This window comes from Corapipo altera, unplaced genomic scaffold (assembly GCF_003945725.1).
Source record: "Corapipo altera isolate COAL_440 unplaced genomic scaffold, ASM394572v1 301, whole genome shotgun sequence".
Taxonomy (NCBI): domain Eukaryota; kingdom Metazoa; phylum Chordata; class Aves; order Passeriformes; family Pipridae; genus Corapipo; species Corapipo altera.
The window spans coordinates 4,677,188-4,697,397 of NW_020884926.1; the positions used below are offsets into that span (position 1 = coordinate 4,677,188).

Genomic DNA, 20,210 nt, shown 5'->3' on the forward strand with positions numbered 1-20,210 from the left:
CAAAATGACCTTGAGGGTTTTATTCTGGTCATTTCCTCCAATGGACTCCAATTCTCATTTGAATCCAGATCTTAAAAGGATAACGAGTGATATCTATTGGTGAGAAGAGTGACCAGGAGAAGAAAAAGGAATAGTCAAAATCTATTATTTCAGTGATGTCAGCTTGGAACAATGACCTCCCACACTGAAATGATTGAAGTGTGTCTTGCCACCACTGTCTGCATGGACTGCTTTGACTTTCTCATTTCTGAGCTGATAAGAGATTTTTGTGCAGCCTTCTAAGTGACACCTCACATTTCACATTCAAATTAAAGCTCTTGAACAGGCAAACGATGCTTTGGTCGGGAGCAGCAAACTTTAGGAATTCATTTCACATCAATCTCTGCTTGAAACAGGTTGTACCACACACCTGGGTGTGCACTGGCTGACCTTCACACCTCACCCCTGCTCCCAGAAATTGGGGAGAAAGCAGCTCTGAGATCAAACAATGCTCCTTTGGAAGCAAACCTGGCTCTACTGAACAACTGTGCCCCGAGCTGGCTCACTCCTTCCCTGCTGCTCACCTCCCTGCAAACCTTTCACATCCCACAGAACTCCCAGGAGAAGCCTGCTCTGAAGTGTTTATGGGATGGTTTCTGACAAGCCCCAAAAAAGCACATTATGTGCTGCTAACCCACTGTTACACAATTTCACAGGGAGCTCGGGGTGGGGGGTGAGAGCTGCTGGGAACTGGAGAGACACAGCAGAGCTGCTCTGCAACAGAAGGGCTCCTGTTGCTCTCTCAGCTCAAAATTCAATAGTTTGTGGGGTTTTTCCTACTAAATAGGAAATAGTAGCTGGATGGTTGGTCAGCATAAACAGAGCCATGGTTTTACTGCTTTGGTTATTACTGTGGGGATTTGTGTTGCTGCACCATGCAGAGAAAACACCAAACTGGCACTCTTTTATTCTAGTTACAGTCAAGATATAAAGACACAGCAACCAGGACAAAGGGGAAGGTGATGGCAAGATGAGAATAGGGATTTGATTAGAAAACCAAGTATTTTTGTGACAAAATGTATTTGTGGTTCTTCCCTGGCTATTTTCTACAATGCTATGACAAGGCTGTATTGCTCCAGTGGTAACAGGACATGAAATAACCCTTTTTCTGGTGGCTCCTGTGTGTTACAGGCTCCCTGGCACCCAGAGCCTGTGGCAGATCTTACTCTCCAAGAAACTTAATTTCCCAGTGTATATTTCTGGTTCCTTCTTGGAAAGGGTACACAAGGATTCAGCATTCCAACATCACCTTCCCCACAGGGAATCACAAGGACTTACCTCCACAGCGAAGCATCCCAGTGGGTTTTGTCACTTCTAGGTGTGCCAGGCTAAATTTCAGCTGTCAGCACACAGTGGGTCACTGTCTGCTCTAGATCTGAGGTAGGCAAGCAGTTTGCTCCTCTGTAAGACCTTCCAGAACCATCCCTTTGAGGTATCCCAATGCATTTTTATGCTGCTCTAAAAACTGCCCCATTAATGTTCAGCTCTGAGGAAGAACCACAGCAGGGCTGGAGCTGCCTCAGAACGATGGGGGTGAAACGCTGGGCTTGGGCAGTGGCTTCAGGTGTTCTTTATTTTAATATTCTTTGCATTAGGTTTTTGGTTTTTTTTTAAACCCATATGCACACTTCTAAAAGTCAGGCTGTCTCAATGACATCATGCAGATTCGCCTTTTTTTTTTTCTTTCTTTCTTTTTTGCACGGTTTTTGGATCCTCACACATCCCAAGCTCCAGCATTTCATCAAGGAGACATGTCTGCAGGCAGTGTGACAGCTGCTGCCTGGCTCCTGGAGCCTGCCACGCTTTATTTGGGTCACACAGAGGATCTTTGCTTCCCCTTGAAGCAGGTAAAATGTCTGCTCAGCTCTGGCAGGGGGGGATTGCAGCACTAAAGCAAAGCTGGTTTACAAGGGAAATTGTGAAGTGAGAACTTCCCCCAGCACGTTTCTAATCACCTGCAGGCAGCGCTGCCTGAGGGAGGGGAAGGTGAATTCAGCCCTCACTGGGCACCACTGGGACCTCACTGATCCTAATGTGGTGTCATAGTTTGAAATCGGCCCCCCTGAGAGGCTGGGGGGGCTCAGGGGTGATGGGGTGCCAGGACAGTGTTACCTGGAGAGCCAATTACCCCTCATGTTGTTCACTTCTGCTCAAAATCATCTATCACAGCACCGGGAGCTGTTGGCAGCTCTGTCTGGGTTGTTGTGCTGTTGGTGTCTGCTGCGTGTGGGTGCTGGAGGCCAGGGGGTGGCTGAGCTCCCTCTCTCCCCCTCTGGGGGGAAGAGGGGAGCCCTGCAGCCCCCCTAACCCTGCCTAGGCCAGAGTTAGAGACAGCACTGGAGTGAGTGTGTGTTTGTGAGGGATGCGACTCACAAACAACTGGTAAGTGGGAGAGAGAGGCAGGCCCTGCAGCCAGGCCCTCTTCTCCTCCCCCCCACCTTTGCAGCCAAGCTGTAGAGGAGGGCTGTGGTTTTCCCTCTCGCTGTTTAGTGAGAGTGGATGTGAGGCTCAGCATTGGAGCAGAGCCAGGTGGAGAAAATTCCCAGGCAAGAATTGGAGATGGACCCCCAGCGAGAGAGAGGGGCCTGGAGGATGTCTCTGCCGTGAACTAAAACGCAGGACAACCAAAAGCCTGAGGAGAAATCGGGTTTCTCCTAAAGCTAAACTACACTGCAGCAGCCTACAAACTGAGATATGAGAGGGAGAAATCACCAGCAGCAGAAGAGCAAGGACTCAAAGCCATCTTCTTGGACTTCGTGAGGAGAGAAACTGCAACAAACAACTGGAACTTGGTGACGGGGGAGCGTTCAGGAGCCCAGAACACTCCCACGGCAGACTGTGTTACGTGTCAGCCTTGAAAAGCTGCTCCAGGACTAAAGCAGTTAAAAGGAGGGGCTTGAAAGGACCGGCTGATAGAAATGTAATATATATATAGTTGCCTTTAGTTTGTATAGTATTTATTTGTGTAAATAAATGTACATACTTCCCCCTTCCCCTACAGAAGCCTCTGGTCTGAAAGTTTCTCTCCGGTGTTAGGATAATTGTGGGAAGGGGTGGGGGAAGCCTGGAAATTGGATTTTAGATTTCTAATGTGGCTCAAACTGCCACATGTGGGTCATCACAGCCTGAGTAGGGAGTGCAGACTCACCACATCCCACCCAGGGCAGCATCCTCACACAGGAACACTTCCCATGTCCAGTGGGAGATGGAATTACCTCCCTGTCACTGCCTTTGTGGAGGTAAAACTAGAGGAATAATGCAGCCTTCAGGCCACTTTCTAGTCATGGTAAAGTTTGCTTTCCAGCTTTTGCAGGGGATCTTTATGGTGATCACTGGTTCTGGTAATATTTCAACAGGAGAATGTTTTGCTCGTAAGATTCCATCAAGTTAGAAAAATCCCATTAAGAACTAAATCCAAGTTCTGTCTCATTTCCAAGCAATTAGAATTAAATCAATACTAATAGTAGGTAACTGCTGGTGCTTACAAAGAATCAATACTACTAACTCAAGGAGTTCAATACTTCTGAAATATAATTATTATAGAGGAAAATATCGCTGAAGTTTCTTATCCAGAAAAAACCCTACATTGCAAAATCATTTTGGCGTGATGGAGTATCCAGAATAGCAGCTTCCCAAATAAAGCTTTCCTAAGCCTTGCTCTTCAGCTTGTGCTGTGATATGTGGGTGTCAGCTTGGTCTGCTCCTTGCTGTTCTGAGGAGTGCTAAGTTCCAAATATAATCAGGGCTTTCAGGGCTTTGGGTTGGGTTGAGCAAAAAGCTACAAACTATAAAAGCATCTACATCTTCATTTTGAGTCCCCACAGTAGGATGGTCCTGCAAGTAGGAGCAGAATCCAGTAAAAGTGGTTGAGTTTGATATGTGACCTCTGCAAAGTTCCTCAGCCTTACAGGATAAGGACACAAACCCATAAACCACAGGCAGGGCAGATGTTTGCTGATACGTTCACTGATGTCTCACTGGGAAGTTTGGTAGGACAAATCATTTTGTGAACCTCCTGCAAGTTTTGAGTCCCTAATAAGTGTGACCCAGTTTCTTATTCCACGACTGAACAATTTGCACAGCTCTAAATATAAAACTGTTGATAACATATCCGTGTTGGAGGCAAAGGGAGTTTGCTCCAGGAGCTGCACTGGGCAACATGTTGTGTCTTTCCAACCACACCACACAACCCCACTTATAAAAGATGAATCAGGCACGGCTTGTCTCCCTTTTTTCATACCGACACACAAATAAACATGAAAGCCCACGTTGAAATTATAAATATATTTGTGTTCTTTATAATCATGGCACTACACAGTGAAAATCATGTCATTTCGTTTTTTTCTTGAAGGAATCAGAATAGAACAAGACAGTATTGATCCAGAATATCCTCTCACTGTCCTACTTCATTCTGTGTCTGTGTGTTCTCAGGAATAATAATCGTAACACTGGAAGCAGTAAGTGCATTGAATAAGCTGGAGAGCTAAGAGAGAGAAACACTCTCAGCCTGGTGTGACCTCAGCATGGTGCCAACCCTGGGGCAAACTCTGTCAGCCAAAGGAGCAGCTCCAGAGGTGCCAGTGAAGTCAGACTGCCATGGGATCAGAGCCCCACACAGGTAACTGCTCTGAGCAGCCCCAAGGCAGTGCCCCCCTGGCACAAGCACTTGAAAGAGAGAAATGGTGATCTTGGGGTTCCAGGTGGTGACACTGAGGCACGGGCAGAGAGTGATTTGCTGAAGGTCCTCCAGCTGATCCCTGTGGGATGGGACAACACCCAGGAGTGCTGAGTCCTGTTGTCCCTCGTCAGCCCTGACCACACAGGGGGATTCCCTCCTACTGAGCAAGGCAGGATTTTAATCAGAGTGTTTTCTTTTAAGAAATAATAGCATTTAAAGTAGTTAAACAAATGCTACTTTTTATCAGCTCTAATTATTTTATAATAGCATACAGTCCTTAGCTGCTTATTACTATGTTGGTCATTACTTCAAGCCCTCACAACTACTCTAGAGAATAATTTAAATACACAGAGCTTTAAAAAAATATTTCCGTTACAAATATTTTAAAAATATACTTATCCTAAAAAGCTGTCCAGCACTATTCCAAAAATCTCTTGTAATAAATGTCTTTTTTAATTTTAACAAAAATATCTACCATCATATAGAAGAGCTCAAGTTTTGACAAATCTATAGTACAGTCAGAAATATCTTGGGCCAGATTTCACTCTTGTTTATACAGTTGCCAATTTGGATCCTGGTGTTCATTTCAGTTGGGTTATTCTGGTATAATCAGGAGCAGAATATAGCCCTTAGTGTTTTAAAATAACTAAATGGACTGGATACTGCAACAGTTACTGGTGCTGAGCACTACAGGGAGGGAAATCCTTTACTTCATTGCATCTAAAAATGCAAAAGGATGTTATATTTAGTATTTGTGCCATGACCAAAGAAGTGCCAGGCATCTGCAGTGGATGACTCAGACCCAGAATCGTATTCACTTATAGAAAAAAAATTTTTTGGCTGAATGGTGCCTGCAACTGCTGTCATTAAATGGGGGATGGATGTCTGTGGAGAACCTTTGTAGGGAGAAAATGCCAACCTTCCTCTCATGCTTTCTGCAATTCTAGGAATCATCTTAATTGCATTTTGTCACTTAGAAAGCTGTGTGAGTTTAATAGAATCTCCCACTATTAGATCTAGGAAGGGGCTGTTTGAAATTACTTCCATATTTTCCAGCTGAAACGCTTCCACCCTTCCAGTCCTTTTCAAAGTGCATTTAGAACAAGATTTAAGTACTTATAAGAATCTGCATCTCATCAGGACAATCTGGAAACTGGGAACTCATCTTTTAAAACCCTGGAACACTTTTTTTGCCTTTCCCCCCCTTTCCATTTCCAATCTTCAACACTGGAAGTTGTTGGTTTTTTGTTGTTGGTTTTTTTTTTTTTTTTGCTTTTCCTCCCTTTCTCTTCCAGTCTTCAAATTTAAATGCAGTGTTTGATTAAGGATCAAAATTAACCAGGGCTGATTGCATCAGTGCAAGCAAAGCTGAGAGTCCCAACTCTGCCACTGCTGCCTGTGACCATCACTGATTAGAGGGATCCTCACACCCCGTGAGTTCATGGAAAGCTTTTACTCTGCTCCTTTTCTTCCTAGACTTTGGCTGATGATCTAACAACTTATAGACCAAGCAAATTTAAGGATATAGACTAAGTTCAGTCCTCACTGTCATCTTCATCATCATCATCATCCTTGCTGGGAGCACACCTCTGGAAGCAGTGCACCAGGGTGGCCAGGAAGAAGCTGGACAGGATGGCAGCGATGGAGACGGCGACCCCGGAGAAGATGATGATGAAAAGGTCTGTCAGTGACAAACTGAACTTGCATTCACTGAAGCTGACCTCAGATAACTCATTCAGGAAGATCCTCCTGTTCTCCACGGGCAGGGAGCACTGGATTTCGTGGAGACCTGCGAAGAAGAGGAGAGGGAAACAAATCAGCAGAATATCCATGAATCCTTCTGCTGCTCCAGGGCAGAGACTGAGCGGCTGAGGAAAAGTTTTAGGGTTAATTCTGGTTTGTGAGTTTGCTCAGTATTTAGGAAAAATTGGAACAAAGCCTGTCACTGTCCTGAAGCCATTACAGAACCCCCTTGAGCAGCTCCTGGAAATTAAGTTATTTCGCCTCCAAGAGGTCAGGTGTGATCAAGGACCATGATTTGAGGGTTTAAAAAAGCAAATGTGAACGCTGGATGCATCTAAACCTTGAGGCCTGGAAGCAATTCCCAGCTACTCCATCTGAACACAAACTCTGACTCCAAAACAGGGTTAGCAGGGATACTGAAGTTCCCTTGGTGCCTTCTAAACATTACTTTTTTCCCCATGTAGTTCCAAAACTACAGTTGTTTTTCTGGTCAAAACAACAGTCTGGGTTTAATGGATGCTTGTTTGTCTGTGACCTGCTTCCACCTTTTCTCCCTGGCTGTCCTGAGGCCAGGCAGGCTGGCAGATATTGTTCCTCCCTGCATTACTGGAGAATGCCTAGGGCTGGGCTCTTTGTAGTGAAGGCAAAACCCTCCAGATTTAAGAACCTGTGAGAATGCAGGTTGATCCTGGACAGTGAAAGCACACAGTTCACTGCATATGCCCAGCTCCCTCTTCATTCACAACGGGGGAACAGCAGGAGAGGGCATTAACAGGACTGGAATGAAACAAATCCTGAAGGGAGTTCAGTCTGTGGGGCTGTTGGCAGGACAGACTTTTGTCTTACTATCAAGGATAAGAATGTAAAGGGGAAATATAAAAATAGAAGAATTGTGTGTTAATGACACAAGAACTGCTGCTGGGTTATTTGGTAGCTTCCACTCTTTGCTGGTGATCCCAGGATGTTCTCCCTGGTTTTGGCTCTGTGTGCACACACAGGACAGGGCCTTTCCATCACACAGCTCTGCCATGGAACCATTCTGGCACTTTACATAGGGAATGGTGATAAGATTTCCTCTGCATCTGTGAATCCCATTTTTCCTGTGGCTGGATAACAATGGCATGTGATGTCTTACTATTAAACCTGGGCTCCTGGGTTAGTGGTGCCAACCTGGCTGGTTGTCTGGACCCAACCCAGCCCAGCTGTTGTGTTGATTTGAAAAGGAGTTTTAGCTACTTCTACTATGGAACCAGTTATCACACTGACCTTGTAATGGTGATTGTATTAAATTTTGACCCCTAAAAGCCCTCCTGCATCTTTTACATTTCCCTAAAGTTCTTTTGCCTTCCCTCTCTCGTGCTTCTCTCATTGACAAGGTCCTGAGAGGAGGTGCCAGCAGGACAGGACAGCAGCCACAATGCCCAAGGCTGACTGGTTTCCTCCAGGCAAAGCTGCCCAAACCCACAGTGATTTTTCTCTGAGCCTGGAGTGCACTGGCCATGCACAACAGATGGTGAGGAAACTTGCTTTAGAGATCTCTGAAACCTCCTGTCGCTGGCACTGACTTGGAAGGTAAAGGAGGTACAACATCCTCTGAGACTTGTGGAAATGTGAGCCTGCAATGTTCATATTTATCATGTCTTGTACACAAGCTGATCCCCTGGAGCACTGAGTGAGCAGTGACTGCACTGCTGGCTGAGGCAGTTCATACCTGCACTCTCCAGCCTGGGACAGAGCTCCTTCTACAAACCTTCCTAGGAAAGAACTGACAGTTGTCCACCAAATCATATTTTCTTTTCAATAAGACTTGGGAGTAGCAGCTCTGGGGGTGAATGGGATTAACAGCACAAAGTGGGGACAAATGGATATCATTCCCTATTCAAACCCATGAAAAATGAGGGAGGAGAGAAAAGCCATAGGCTGGAATTCCAAGACCTGTGCCTTTTTAACCAGGTTTTAAAAAGCAAACATTTTTCAATAAATAAATATAAAGCTGACAGTCATCAAAGCACTTGCTGCTTTTGTGTAGAAAGAGCAAGAAAATGAATGTAACATGCTGCAAATTCACTTGAAGTTCCTTGCTAATAGGAGAGATCACTGCAGTGAAAGCCTGCACCAACTGAATATGGCACCTAAACAAATCCCATTTGACTTGTAGCAAGCACAAGAAAATAAAAGTTTCTATGTAACAGTGTTTCTGTAAAAGAAACCAGTAAAACAGATGCTGAGACACCCTGAGAGCAGCTGAGCTGTGGTCACTGCAGGTTGAAAGGAACAGTGCACAGGGGACCACAAACAACTCTATTTTTTCTATTTCTGATCCACTGCAAAAGAAATTTTCTGCTGTCCTCACCTGCCAGCATTTGGGACACCTCTGTGCTGGAGTGGTGAGATGGAGTGTCAGGTCTAAGCTTCCATAGGGAAGGAAATAGTAAAAATATGTTAAATATATTAAAAAGAAAGAGACAGAGCAAAAAAGACCCCAAAAGAAAACTGTTGTTCTGAGCAGTTCTGCACAGTGCAGCTCTTGCATCTAAGAAACTACTTACTCTGGTGGTGTTTCCCCAGGATCCCAGAGATGGAAATGAGCCCACTCAGCCATTCCCAGCAGCAGTTCTGCCACGGATCAAAGCTGAGCCTGTGGACTGTGAGCTCTGTTCCTCCTTCCCTGATGCTCTCACCTTACCTCACTACACCCAGAATGCAAACAGAAGGGAACCTGCAGCACACCAAGGCACTCAGAGGGTATTTCTTGTTGTGAGAATCAGTGTACTGCGAGGATCTGGGGACTGATGATACAATAATGAGAAATAAAGAGGGTCATCTCCGTGTAGCCATGGGGATTGGAATCTAGGTCATGTTCTCAAACCAAATAGGTGAGATGGGAATTTACTACTTGTTTTGTTGTGTGACACCACGACAGGCTCAGGTTTTTACAGAATTCTTTGTCATTGGGAACAACAGATGCCAAGAGGTGAAGTACAGGGGCCAGTGAGAGCCTTTGCTCACTGCCAGCTGTAGCTACTCTGTGTGTGCACCATCTTTTCAAGACAACAGGAACAAACTGCCCTCTCCTATCCACACCCAGGGCTGCTCCAACAGTGCTGGGAGCAGCCTGGAAGGGCTGCAGAGCTGGGTGGCAGCACAGGGAGTGACCGAGGGGAAGGAACGTGGATTAGTCCCTCCTGTGGGGTGAATGTTTCTCTTTGCTGAGTCGTGACACTCTTGACAAACCCAGCACAGTAACAGAAGCTTTGCTTTGGACTCCCAGGGGAATTTGGAGCAGACTGTTCGTTTGGAGCAGCAGGAAGACTGGCGGCTCTGTCACTGGTGGAACAAGGAATTCCTCCTCCCAGAGTTAAGGCAGTGGTTGCTGCACCGCAACTTCCAGCTGCTGACCTGAAAACTTCATGACCTCCAGGTCACACAGGTCTGCTAGAGGTGACAGACAAACAAAACCATTTCATCTGCCTCCTTCCACAGCAATGTGGTACTTGCTCTACATTATTTACAAGTAGGTTTTCCTTCTGCATAAGAATCCAGAGTGTGTGGAGAACTGATGGGCTGTTCCCCACCTGTCCTACTGCATTGGTGCCCAGCAACAGAGCCAGTTTTTTTCTTTCCCTGGGCAGGAAGTAGTTCCAGGTCATCATCATACACCCTCTGCATGAACAGTGATCAGTATTAATTAGAGAGTGTAGGTTTTTTCCTCTATGTGATTCTGTTGCACATAAAAGTCACCTGTCCCCTCACACAACACTTCTGGAGGACAGGAGATGCCATTTAACCTTGGTGGTTTGCCCTCCCACACTGTAACTAGAATGGAATTAATTTTTATATCTTGTTTGGGGGTTGGGTTTTTTGTATTTTTTGTTTGTTTGTTTGTTTTAATCTATTTATTCTGCAGAACCTATTTATTCTTTTAAAAAACCAGCCAGGCTTCTTGTAAAGGGCATCTCTTGATATTTAGTGCTTGGCTGCAGCAAGAAAGCCTTTGATGACATTTATATATATCTACCTCATTGCTCCCACAACATATTCAAGGAGTTGCTTCTCCATACCAAACAAAACTGTAAATGAAATAACAAGTGTGAGGGTGCTATAAATACCCAGCTCGTGTTATTTTGGTCAGGGCCATCCCATTATCTGTAATAACTCCAGCTGTCCCAAGGACAATGTCACACACTCTGTATCCTTCTGCTCTGTCATCTGAAGGAGCAGATGCATTTCACTGGCAAGCTGTAAATGCACTGATTGCTTTGAAGTCCCAGTCAAGGGACAGGTGCTGGATTCTAGACAGGCTTCTCTTAACACTGAAAAAATAAGGATGAAAATGCAGGTCTGTACCCTGAGGAATATGTTGGCTCAGTAACACGGGAAGTGTGAAAAGGCTGGAATTCCAGAACCATAATACTGAAAGGAGAGGTTTCTTTATAAAAAGAAAAAAAAAAACACACGTGGTTTTTTATAAAGAAGTGATGCAGGAGGGTCCCAGGTGGAGTTTATTTCAGTGAAATTCCCTTACAGGGTTTAGAACAACATGACTTTGAGACACCTCATGTTAGAGCAGTGTAACTCCACTGAGTCAGGCACTTAAACCCTACAATGGATCCCATGCAATTAGGCTGCTGCTGGATCCCAAGGAACACTGTGCTTTTGTTTCTGGACCAGGCACAGGTTCACTCAGCTGAAATCCTTCCCCTAGAAAACAAGTGCAGCCCCAAACCAGTTTGCATGCAATTAATAATTCCCTTGTAAATGAACAAAAACAGGCTGACAGTGCTGCAGTGCCCCAGAGCTGCAACTTCCCAACTCCAAAAAGCCCAGGAAAACCCAGCTCCCACATTCCACTGGCATTCATTCTGCTGGGGCTCTGTGGCCACGTTTCTCACAGGGACTGTGTGATTAGGAGTTTTCAAACCATCGAGGGCACTGACATTGCCTTCTCCTGGCTGTGCCCTGGGTTTTCCCTGCATGTGTTGACTGATGCACTCTTGTACAGAGAGTTTTGGGTTATATTCCTCCAGCTACACACAAGCACCAAGAGGTATCACTTGCTCTGGGGCTGTTTTGAAGGACTCCTCGTGTCTTTCCATCTCTGCTCATTTCTAACCCCTGCAGCTTTTACTGCAGAACTTTTGGAGCTCATTAGGACTTCAGTGTCCTGGTCTGGCTGTTGTTTCCCAGCTATAATTTTGGATGCTGAACTAAAATAAAAATAAAATAAAAAATAAAAATAAAAATAAAAATAAACGAAAACTAAAACTAAAACTAAAACTAAAACTAAAAATAAAAATAAATAAAAATAAAAATAAAAATAAAAGAAGCCTCAGTTCTGTTGGGTCTTTGTAAAGTTCATAAAAAAACAAGTATGAGGAGAGTTTCCTACCACTCAGCAATGGGTAGCAGGGCAAGATAATGGCAAACACTGGGATGTGTAGGAAATACACCCAGAAAAACATCTGAAGCCATAAATGTTTAAGTGGGCTTCATGCACACGTGTTCATTACTATGTAAACAGTAATATAAGAGCACTACAACAGGCTTTTTTGTTTGTTTTTTAAGTAAAATTGGTATTTGCCCCCTTGGGTGGAATTTAGCTGTTCCCTCATGTTGCTGAATGCAGTTGACACAGATCTGAAATGTTTTGATGTGGCATTTTGTTCCTTGTGTGGTATTTTGCTCCCAGCTATAGTTGCTTTCGTCTACTTAAACACTGTCACTAATGTATGAGATGTATTAATAAGCAGTGAGAGAGGCAGTGCCTCTGCAGAGAGATGAAATTCCATTGGAAATAGCCCCAAGCAATCAGAACAGTAAGGCTTAAAAAAAACTCGAAGCCTAGATTTAGGTCCCTAAATAAAACTTCCATGGCCAAGTGCCCCAGAGACTCCCAGGACAACATCAGAGGGTACTTAGCAGTTTGTCTCAAAGCCTAAATATAAAGTTCAGCATGAGGTGTTCACATCTGCAAGCGCTGTCCTCACATCCTCAAATCTGTGAAAGATGGAAGTGCTCCAGACAACCTTAGGATGGGGGAAACAGAGTGAAAAGCCAGTGGCAGTCAGGTCATTTTACTGAAAAAAGACTGGGAGATCAAATTATATATTTATATATGTGTATATGTAGAAACAGATTTGATGTGCCTGTTAAGGAATATAATTTCTGTTAGGAGTTTCTGCTTTAACAGAATAAAAGCTGCTGAATGTGTGAAATGTCTTAAGGCTTTTAATTTTCCCTTCCAAGAGCACAGATATTCTGCTCTGTTCTGTTCTGGGGATGTGCTACCATGTGTATGATACTGGGGGAGAAGTGATGGCTGGAATGGACAGAACAGCCTGTCCTTTCTAGCTGAAGCTTGCTCAGGTTCTATATTAGTACATGAAGTTAAGGCAGCCTTCTCTCCATAGCAGATGAACAAATAAGGACTAATGAAGACTGAAAAGTCAAGAGGATTGTAAAACCCTCCCTTGTTTCGCTGGTTGTTAGAAGGTTAAACGAAACCTGTCCTCTCCTGTGATTATGGTGCTTTGTTTTGAAGACAATGTTTAACATTTTCAGTGAGCCCAGGGCTACTATAATGGCCTGGACTAGTGAAGTAAGACATCAATAATTTATAGAATAAGTTTAGTAATAGATTTTAGATTGGAATGAGATGATAGAAGGAGTCTAAGAAGGAAGAGACGGACACCTCATGGCCTGGTCTTTCCAAACAGCCTCACAGAAATCATCCCGTTCTTCTGGATCTGGAAAGGTCTAGAGAGTCAATCCTAGGAGGAGCAGCTGAGGGAGCTGGGGGGGCTCAGCCTGGAGAAAAGGAGGCTCAGGGGGGACCTTCTGGCTCTGCAACTCCCTGACAGGAGGGGGGAGCCGGGGAGGGTCGGGCTCTGCTCCCAGGGAACAAGGGACAGGAGGAAAGGGAACGGCCTCAGGCTGTGCCAGGGGAGGGTCAGGTTGGACATCAGGAGGAATTTCCTCCTGGAAAGAGTGGTCAGGCCTTGGCAGGGGCTGCCCAGGGAGGTTTGGAGTCCCCAGCCCTGGAGGGGTCCAGGGAAGGACTGGCCATGGCACTCAGTGCTCTGGGCTGGGGACAAGGTGGGCATCGGGCACAGGGGGGGACTCGATGATTTTAGAGGTGTTTTCCAACCTCAGTGATTCTGTGATTCTATTTTATGATTCACTTCTGCATCTGTCTTTTAGGACTGAATTTCATCCGAGTTGCTTATTCCAGAAGCTGCTCACAGTCTCATTGTCACCTGCTCTTGCTTTTCCCCTACCTATCCTCTCACTGCCATCCTTCTCTCCTGTTCTTTTGCACAGACAGCCTTTACCTGGAAATGTGACACTTTTCCAGAATTTACCTGTCCATCCCTATGGAGGGGATCTTGAAAGCTACAGAAGCCTTGAAAGTAGCTAAACAGCTTCTGTGTCAGCACTGCCACTAAAACCCTCTTAGAGTTTTAAAATTTAAATTTAAGTTTTAAAATTTAAAAAATGTGTAGCCTCGTGCCCACAGTTTTGCTAAGCAGAGCAACATTTGACCAAAATGAGCACCAGTCCTCACCTAAACTTGTGCTACTTCAGTTTCAAGCATTCAGAACATCTGTTTCATTTCTCACAGCATAATTCCATTTGGAATTCTGGCTCTGGCCGGTTCTGAATGAGTTTTTCGAGTCTTCCTGGAAACACCAGTGTTTAAAAAAGCTCAGTCTAAACCTTCATATCAAGTTCCTAAAAGTCCTTCCAAGACTGTTTTCATAGAAGGCAGCAAAATTTGTGATTCTTGCAATGGGCAGTGGGGAACTTAAATAACTAACTAAATAATTTAAGTAATCCCAGAAACTTTACACAACTTCCCGAAGATACTGAGAGGAGGAAAAAAATAAAAAGCAAAACAAGGGCAAGATGACAGAAAGGAGACACTGCAGTCACACTCCAAGGAATACTTAAGCTCTAATTAAAAGTAATGTTAAAAATGCATTAGTCATTAGCAAACAAGGTCACAGGCCCTGCTGCCCAAAGCATGTTCAGTAAAAATCAGCAACAGGGACCTCTGCAAAGCCCTTGATGTGGCCACTGCTGACGACTCTTATTTCTGTGTTACAGGCATTTTATCTGAGTCCAGTCCCTCCACCGAGGTGGGATCCTCAGAGGGGTTCAACAAATGCCTTTTGCACTGATTTAAAACAGTGTTTTTCACCAAATCTTTATTCCCTCAAAGCCCTTTGCATTGAACCCCTGAAAGGGAAGGTTCAAACCCCTCAGTTCTGTGGGTCACTGGCACCTTTTGCTGGATGAGCCCTGAGTTTCAAGCAGTATAAACCAAAAGAAGTAGGTTAAGAGATGAAGCAAAAGATGAGCCAAGATAAATGTGATACACAACAAGCTCTGCAAGCAGGAGGAAGCCCATCCAAACATGATAAATGGCTGAGTGTATCTTCACAGACCAATTTAGGCATTTTTTGGTCATGATGTTTTTTGTTCTGTGAGTTTTTTTCATGCTCCCACGGAGTAAAACTTCCCATGAAAGTTTTCACACCTGTTTTTGGAGGGACAGAGATCTTACAGCAACTTTTCTATTTCCAAAATAAATAATCCAGTATTCTTAATATCCCTACTCCTCTCAATGGGAAGCCTTTACTGTGACTCATTGGCCACCATGTGCCATTCAGGTATAACAAATATGTATATAACCAAACATCCTTCTACAGAAAATCTTTATAAATGTTATACTTAAACATTGGGACCCATAATGAGCACTTTTGCCTTCTCTAGGAAAAAGAACTATTCTATTTTCTCCACTGATCACCATCCCACTGACCTTCACAGTTCCTTTATCTACTTTGCACTATGCTCACTAATTTGCTTTTAATCAATCACTGATAAGATCAGAGGGGAAAACTAGTTTGATTTTGGAGCTCAATGAAAATGCTGGTTTAATATCTCTTTGCAGGTAAAAGAATATGTTTGCTGTTTTAAAGTGCTAAGTTTATTAACAAAACTTTTAGTGCAGTTCCTTTCATAAATCTGCCTGCAAATCTGCCATGGGAGAGTGGAGCGTTCACCTAATGCCAGTTAAGCCTTTATTTAAAAATCAGATCAGATGAATAAATGCTGGGATCTGTAAAATGATTCAAATCCCAGCTGTTTGTGTGAAGTGATGGGTGAGATGAGCAGCTGGGCAGAGCCTTACCAGCCTTCCCAACCTTCCCAGCTTTTCCAGCCCTCCCAGCCCTCCCAGCCAGCTGGGCACACAGGTCAGCACAAGTTAGAACTTTACAAGCTCTTTCTGGTAACGTGCCAGGAAGAAAATGGACCTGGCTCCTGCAAAACTAATGAGTTGCAGTTTGGCTTTTGCTCAGACCACCCGAGTCCTCCAGGGACCTTAATTACACAGGGACCTTAATTACACAGGGAGGGCTTCAGGAGCAGCTACAGAGATTTCAGTTCACAGGGACAGAACTCCTGGTTTTGTATCAACTGGGTGTTTTGCACAAACCCAGGGCAGCTGGGGCTGAGCATCCCCTGCAGTGCTGAAGGGAAAGGTGGAGCAGTGGCTTAGTGAACAGTTCATGGTTACTGAGTGACTTCCCTCAGATGGGGCACATTAAATTATTTGTAGTGTCATTCAAAGTGAGGAAGTAAAATGCCAGTGTCCTTCTCCCAGCCCTGTGTTCAGCCCATGCAATGCAAACCCATGAGCTGCTGCAGAGTTCCAAAGCAGAAGTTTGTTTGCAGCCAAGCTCTTTTCTTGGGCCCTGAAAGTGCATCCCTACCTTTTTCTTATTCTGTATTTCCAGACCTAAAGCCTGCTGCCCTACTTATCTTTGTGTGTTTGCTGCAATAATCCTTCTGTCTCCAGCCTCACAGCACTATCAGGAGGAGCCAGAGGGTCTGAATGCTGAATCTTCAGTGAGTTGCTCTTTCCACTCCTCCCAGCAAAGGCCAGGATGGCTTTGGATAAGTATAACCAGACAAGTTACACTAATTTGATCAGTTCCTAATGGGTATCGTGCCGTGACATCATTAAAAACTGGAAGCTGGATGTGAAATGCAATCAAATTGTAATTCCAGTAATTTAACTCTGACTTTCCAAAAGTTGTTTTGCAAGGCACTCAACGGTGGCCATGTATTTTCAAATGTCACTGAGACAGTCTTTCCTTTTTGGGTTTAGTTTTGCCCTCACCTTTGTGAAGAATGTTTTGGTGGTTTATTAGAGGAGACAGTCAGTGTTTTTGTGGCAGCAGCTCACAAGAAGCCCTGAAAACGCTGACTGCACACGCTTTTCTGCATCCCTGCACATCTCCCCTGACATGGCTGGGTGCAAAGAGAGGGGGGACTCGCTCCAGGGAACAAATGCAAATCCCTGGGGGACAGCTCTGATCAACAATTTGAATATTTCCTCCTTCCCTCCTTGTCTTCCCAAATCACATCTTACTTAAAGTTTGGCAGATCTGGACAAACTAGTGATTTTTTAGCTATTTGGCCAAAACACAACTGTGGATGAGAGAAAACACTGTGGGAAAGCATCTCTGAGCTTGGAAGACCTTGGGGACACTGGCAATGCTATGGGAAAGCTCAGTCACTTGAGATTTCCAGATATAAGTTCAGATACACTTTAGAACACTGACAGGGCAGCAGAGAAGGAGGTGGGACAGACTCAGACTGAACAGACTCAGTCTGGATCAAGGGGAACAACCTAGAAGTTTATTAAAAGCATGAGGAAAGAGAACTGATGTTTGAACTGAGCATTAGAGACAGGCAAATATTTGGGTCAAGTTAAACAAACTTTAGCTAAAGCATCAGGGAAGGTGGGAAAAGAGGCCCAGGTTTGGTGCAGAAAGAATCAAGACTGAAGTTTCACTGAGACAGAGAGGAAAAAAAACAACACTTTTTCCTCAAATGACTCCTTCCTTAAAGCAGCTGCTTTACAGCTGAGAATATCTAGGGCAACCTGGATGAGTATATTAAAAAAATGTTACCCAAGGTCATGAGCATGGAAAGAACCTGAATAAGTGACTACAGACTGAGCATGTGGTGACAGGACACGGGGGGACGGTGTCAAACTGGCAGAGAGGAGGTTTAGGTGGGATATTGGGAAAAAAACCTTCCCTGGGAGGGTGGTGAGGCCCTGGCACAGGTTGCCCAGAGAAGCTGTGGCTGCCCCATCCCTGGAAGTGTCCAAGGCCAGGTTGGACAGGGCTTGGAGCAACCTGGGCTGGTGGGAGGCGTCCCCTGTGCAGCCCTCCCGAGGTTTCCCTGCTCCCAGGGGGAGCTGCCTTCGGGCACCGCTCAGTGCAGGAGTTTATGCCCTGGTGCTTGTTGGGAGACATGAACTGTGAGATGATCTCCTGCTAAAGCTGGATTAAGAGAGGCTTTGGGGTCTGGTGGGACATGTGGAGCACAACTCTGGATTCCCCAGACATGCCAGTCTTAATACTTTTATTTTTCCCTCTACGCTTTTCTAAAAATTCCCGGCTCAAACACCAGTTTTATATCCTGCATTTGGGAGGATTCCAGAGCCATTTCAATTTACTTCTGATATTGGAAGCAGTGCTATTGTAATGAAAAGAGCCAAAATCAAGCTACTGAAGAGTTTCAAACACAGAGTATCACAACAAAGATGGTCCTGTGCAGGGCCAGGAGTTGGACTCGATGATCCTTGTGAGTCCCTTCCAACTCAGCACATTCTGTGATTCTGGAATTCTGTGAAAGTACTTCCAGGAAAGGGCTGTCAATCACAGATGCATAAAATGGGGATTTAACTCTTTTGTAGCAGCTTTATAGCTGATCAGTAAAACAAGAGAAAAATCAGTTTTCCTAAGGAGCTGGCACAGGATATGTAGCTGCTCAAAGGGCTTATTGTAGAAAATATATTTACCAGAGAGAAAATGAAGTCTGGAAGAGAACCAGCTCTGGGCTGAATGGATTTGAAAAGGCTCTTTCACTGCCTGTGTAAGTTTAGTCCATAAATCAAAATTATTAGGGCTTAATTTTTAAAATTTTATTTCTTAACTGGGAGGAGGACCCGCTGCTAAAAAAGAAGCCCCCATCAATTTAACGGGCTGGTTTGCTGAAAGCAAGCAATTAGAGCCTGAGCAAACTGCAGCGTGGGGCACTGCAGGCAGCACCCAGCCAGTCTGCCCGGGAACCCTCTGCCCTCCCACACACACACACAGACACACGGACTGCACTGAAAAGCCACCCAGCTTTACCTTTCTGGAGCTTGGAGGCGTTGTCCTGGATCCAGCTGAAAAGATTGGCAAAGTCACAGTCACACACCCAGGGGTTGCCCTCCAGGCGAATAGTCCGCAGGGAGGGCAGCGCTTCCAGGGCTGCCACGTTGAGGCTCTGTAAGTTATTGTCATTCAGTTCTAACACTTGGAGCTGTTCCAGGTTCTCAAAAGCAGCCTCATCCACGTCCACCAGGTTATTGTTCCCCAGGCTCAGCTTTATCAGTTTCTCTGCTGATTTGAATGTCCCAGCATAAAGCTGCGTTAAATTATTGTAGCTTAAGTCTAAATACACCAGTTTGGTAGAGCTGCTAAAAGTGCCCTCTTCTAAAGAGGTGAGGGAGTTATTCCTGAAGTCCAAATAGACTAGATCTCCATAAAATATAAAGAAATCAGCTGGTATCGCCTGAATGTTGTTATCAGCTATAAGAAGTTTCCGTACATCCAATGGAAAGGGATTAGGAACACTTGGGAGTCCTTGATCCCGGCAGTCTATGGTGTGGTAGTCCATACAGCTACAGGCAGCAGGGCAGAGATGACCCCCGGGTAGGAAAAGCAGGCAGGCAAAGGCAGCAAAAGGCAGGAGGCAGGAAGGGAAGCATGGCAACATCGTCAAGGCTCTGAGCGCGGGGATGAGCACCACTCCTAGGAGAAAGACATTTTGCTCAGCTGAGCAGGAGTGCCTGGTACTTGTGTGTGTGTGTGATTGTATCCAGGAGATCACATATCATCACAGATCCGATAGCAGCAGGCTGGGAGGGGGAGGGAGAGTGGCTGGAGGAGAGAGGGAGGGAGGGAGGCAAATGTGAGGATTTACACTGTCAGAATGTTGTGATGCTGTGCAGGGTGAGGAGAGCGATGATTGGGCACACGGAGGATCTTTCAAAGGACTCCCTTGCTTTTGTGAGCTAAAAAAAGCCCAGAGCCTGTTTGCACATTTGCTGTATATTCCAGCAAACTGGAAAATCACACCTGATCCTGTGACTCTGACAGCAACAGCTTCTGCTCAGAAACCCCTGCAGGTTAAAAACTCTGATGAGATCACTTACTGTGCTTCTTAGCAGGAGCCTGCACCAAGGTGACCAATACCTATGGAAATCCAAACAAAAGTCAGGCAGTATCCTGCATGCCTGCAAAGGACTGTTTTCCCTTTCATTTGTAAAGCAGGGAGCAGAGGAGCAGCAAGGGAGGGGAGCCCAAAGATAAGGAACACTGGCTTTGTGCTGTTTCTGGATGTTCTCAGCTGTTAGAGAATTCACCTAAATATGACTCAGTGTCCTTTAACCAATAAGAATAATGGACTGCAGCAACAAGGAATATGGTCTCCAAAGTGAGGGGCTTTTTCCTTCCTGTTTTAATGACCCAAAAAGCTGCTTTCTACTACAGCACCACTAATGTCTGTTGGGCCACATAAAAGTGCAAATCGTGGATCAAATCTTCAGCTAGTTAAAACTGAACAGATTTTCTTCATTTTCAGGGGGCTGAAATACTTGACAGTCAATCTGCCTGTCTCCCAT

The 20,210-nt window shown here is 44.9% G+C and overlaps 1 protein-coding gene and 1 long non-coding RNA gene across 2 annotated transcripts; one reads left to right on the top strand and one right to left on the bottom strand.

Annotated features, from left to right (window-relative positions):
- Positions 1 to 1,741: 1,741 nt before the first annotated feature.
- On the top strand, positions 1,742 to 6,280 carry LOC113954224. The gene is made up of 3 exons (XR_003530145.1): positions 1,742 to 1,886; positions 4,471 to 4,657; positions 6,194 to 6,280. It is a non-coding gene; the product is annotated as an uncharacterized LOC113954224 (long non-coding RNA).
- On the bottom strand, positions 4,309 to 19,447 carry LRRC38 (leucine rich repeat containing 38). Its single transcript, XM_027658275.1, has 2 exons — positions 18,676 to 19,447; positions 4,309 to 6,506 (listed from the first exon to the last, which is right to left on the bottom strand). The coding sequence occupies exons 1-2, from the start codon at positions 19,301 to 19,303 to the stop codon at positions 6,253 to 6,255; spliced, it is 882 nt and encodes a 293-aa protein (XP_027514076.1). The 5' UTR covers positions 19,304 to 19,447; the 3' UTR covers positions 4,309 to 6,252.
- Between the last annotated feature and the right edge of the window lie 763 nt (positions 19,448 to 20,210).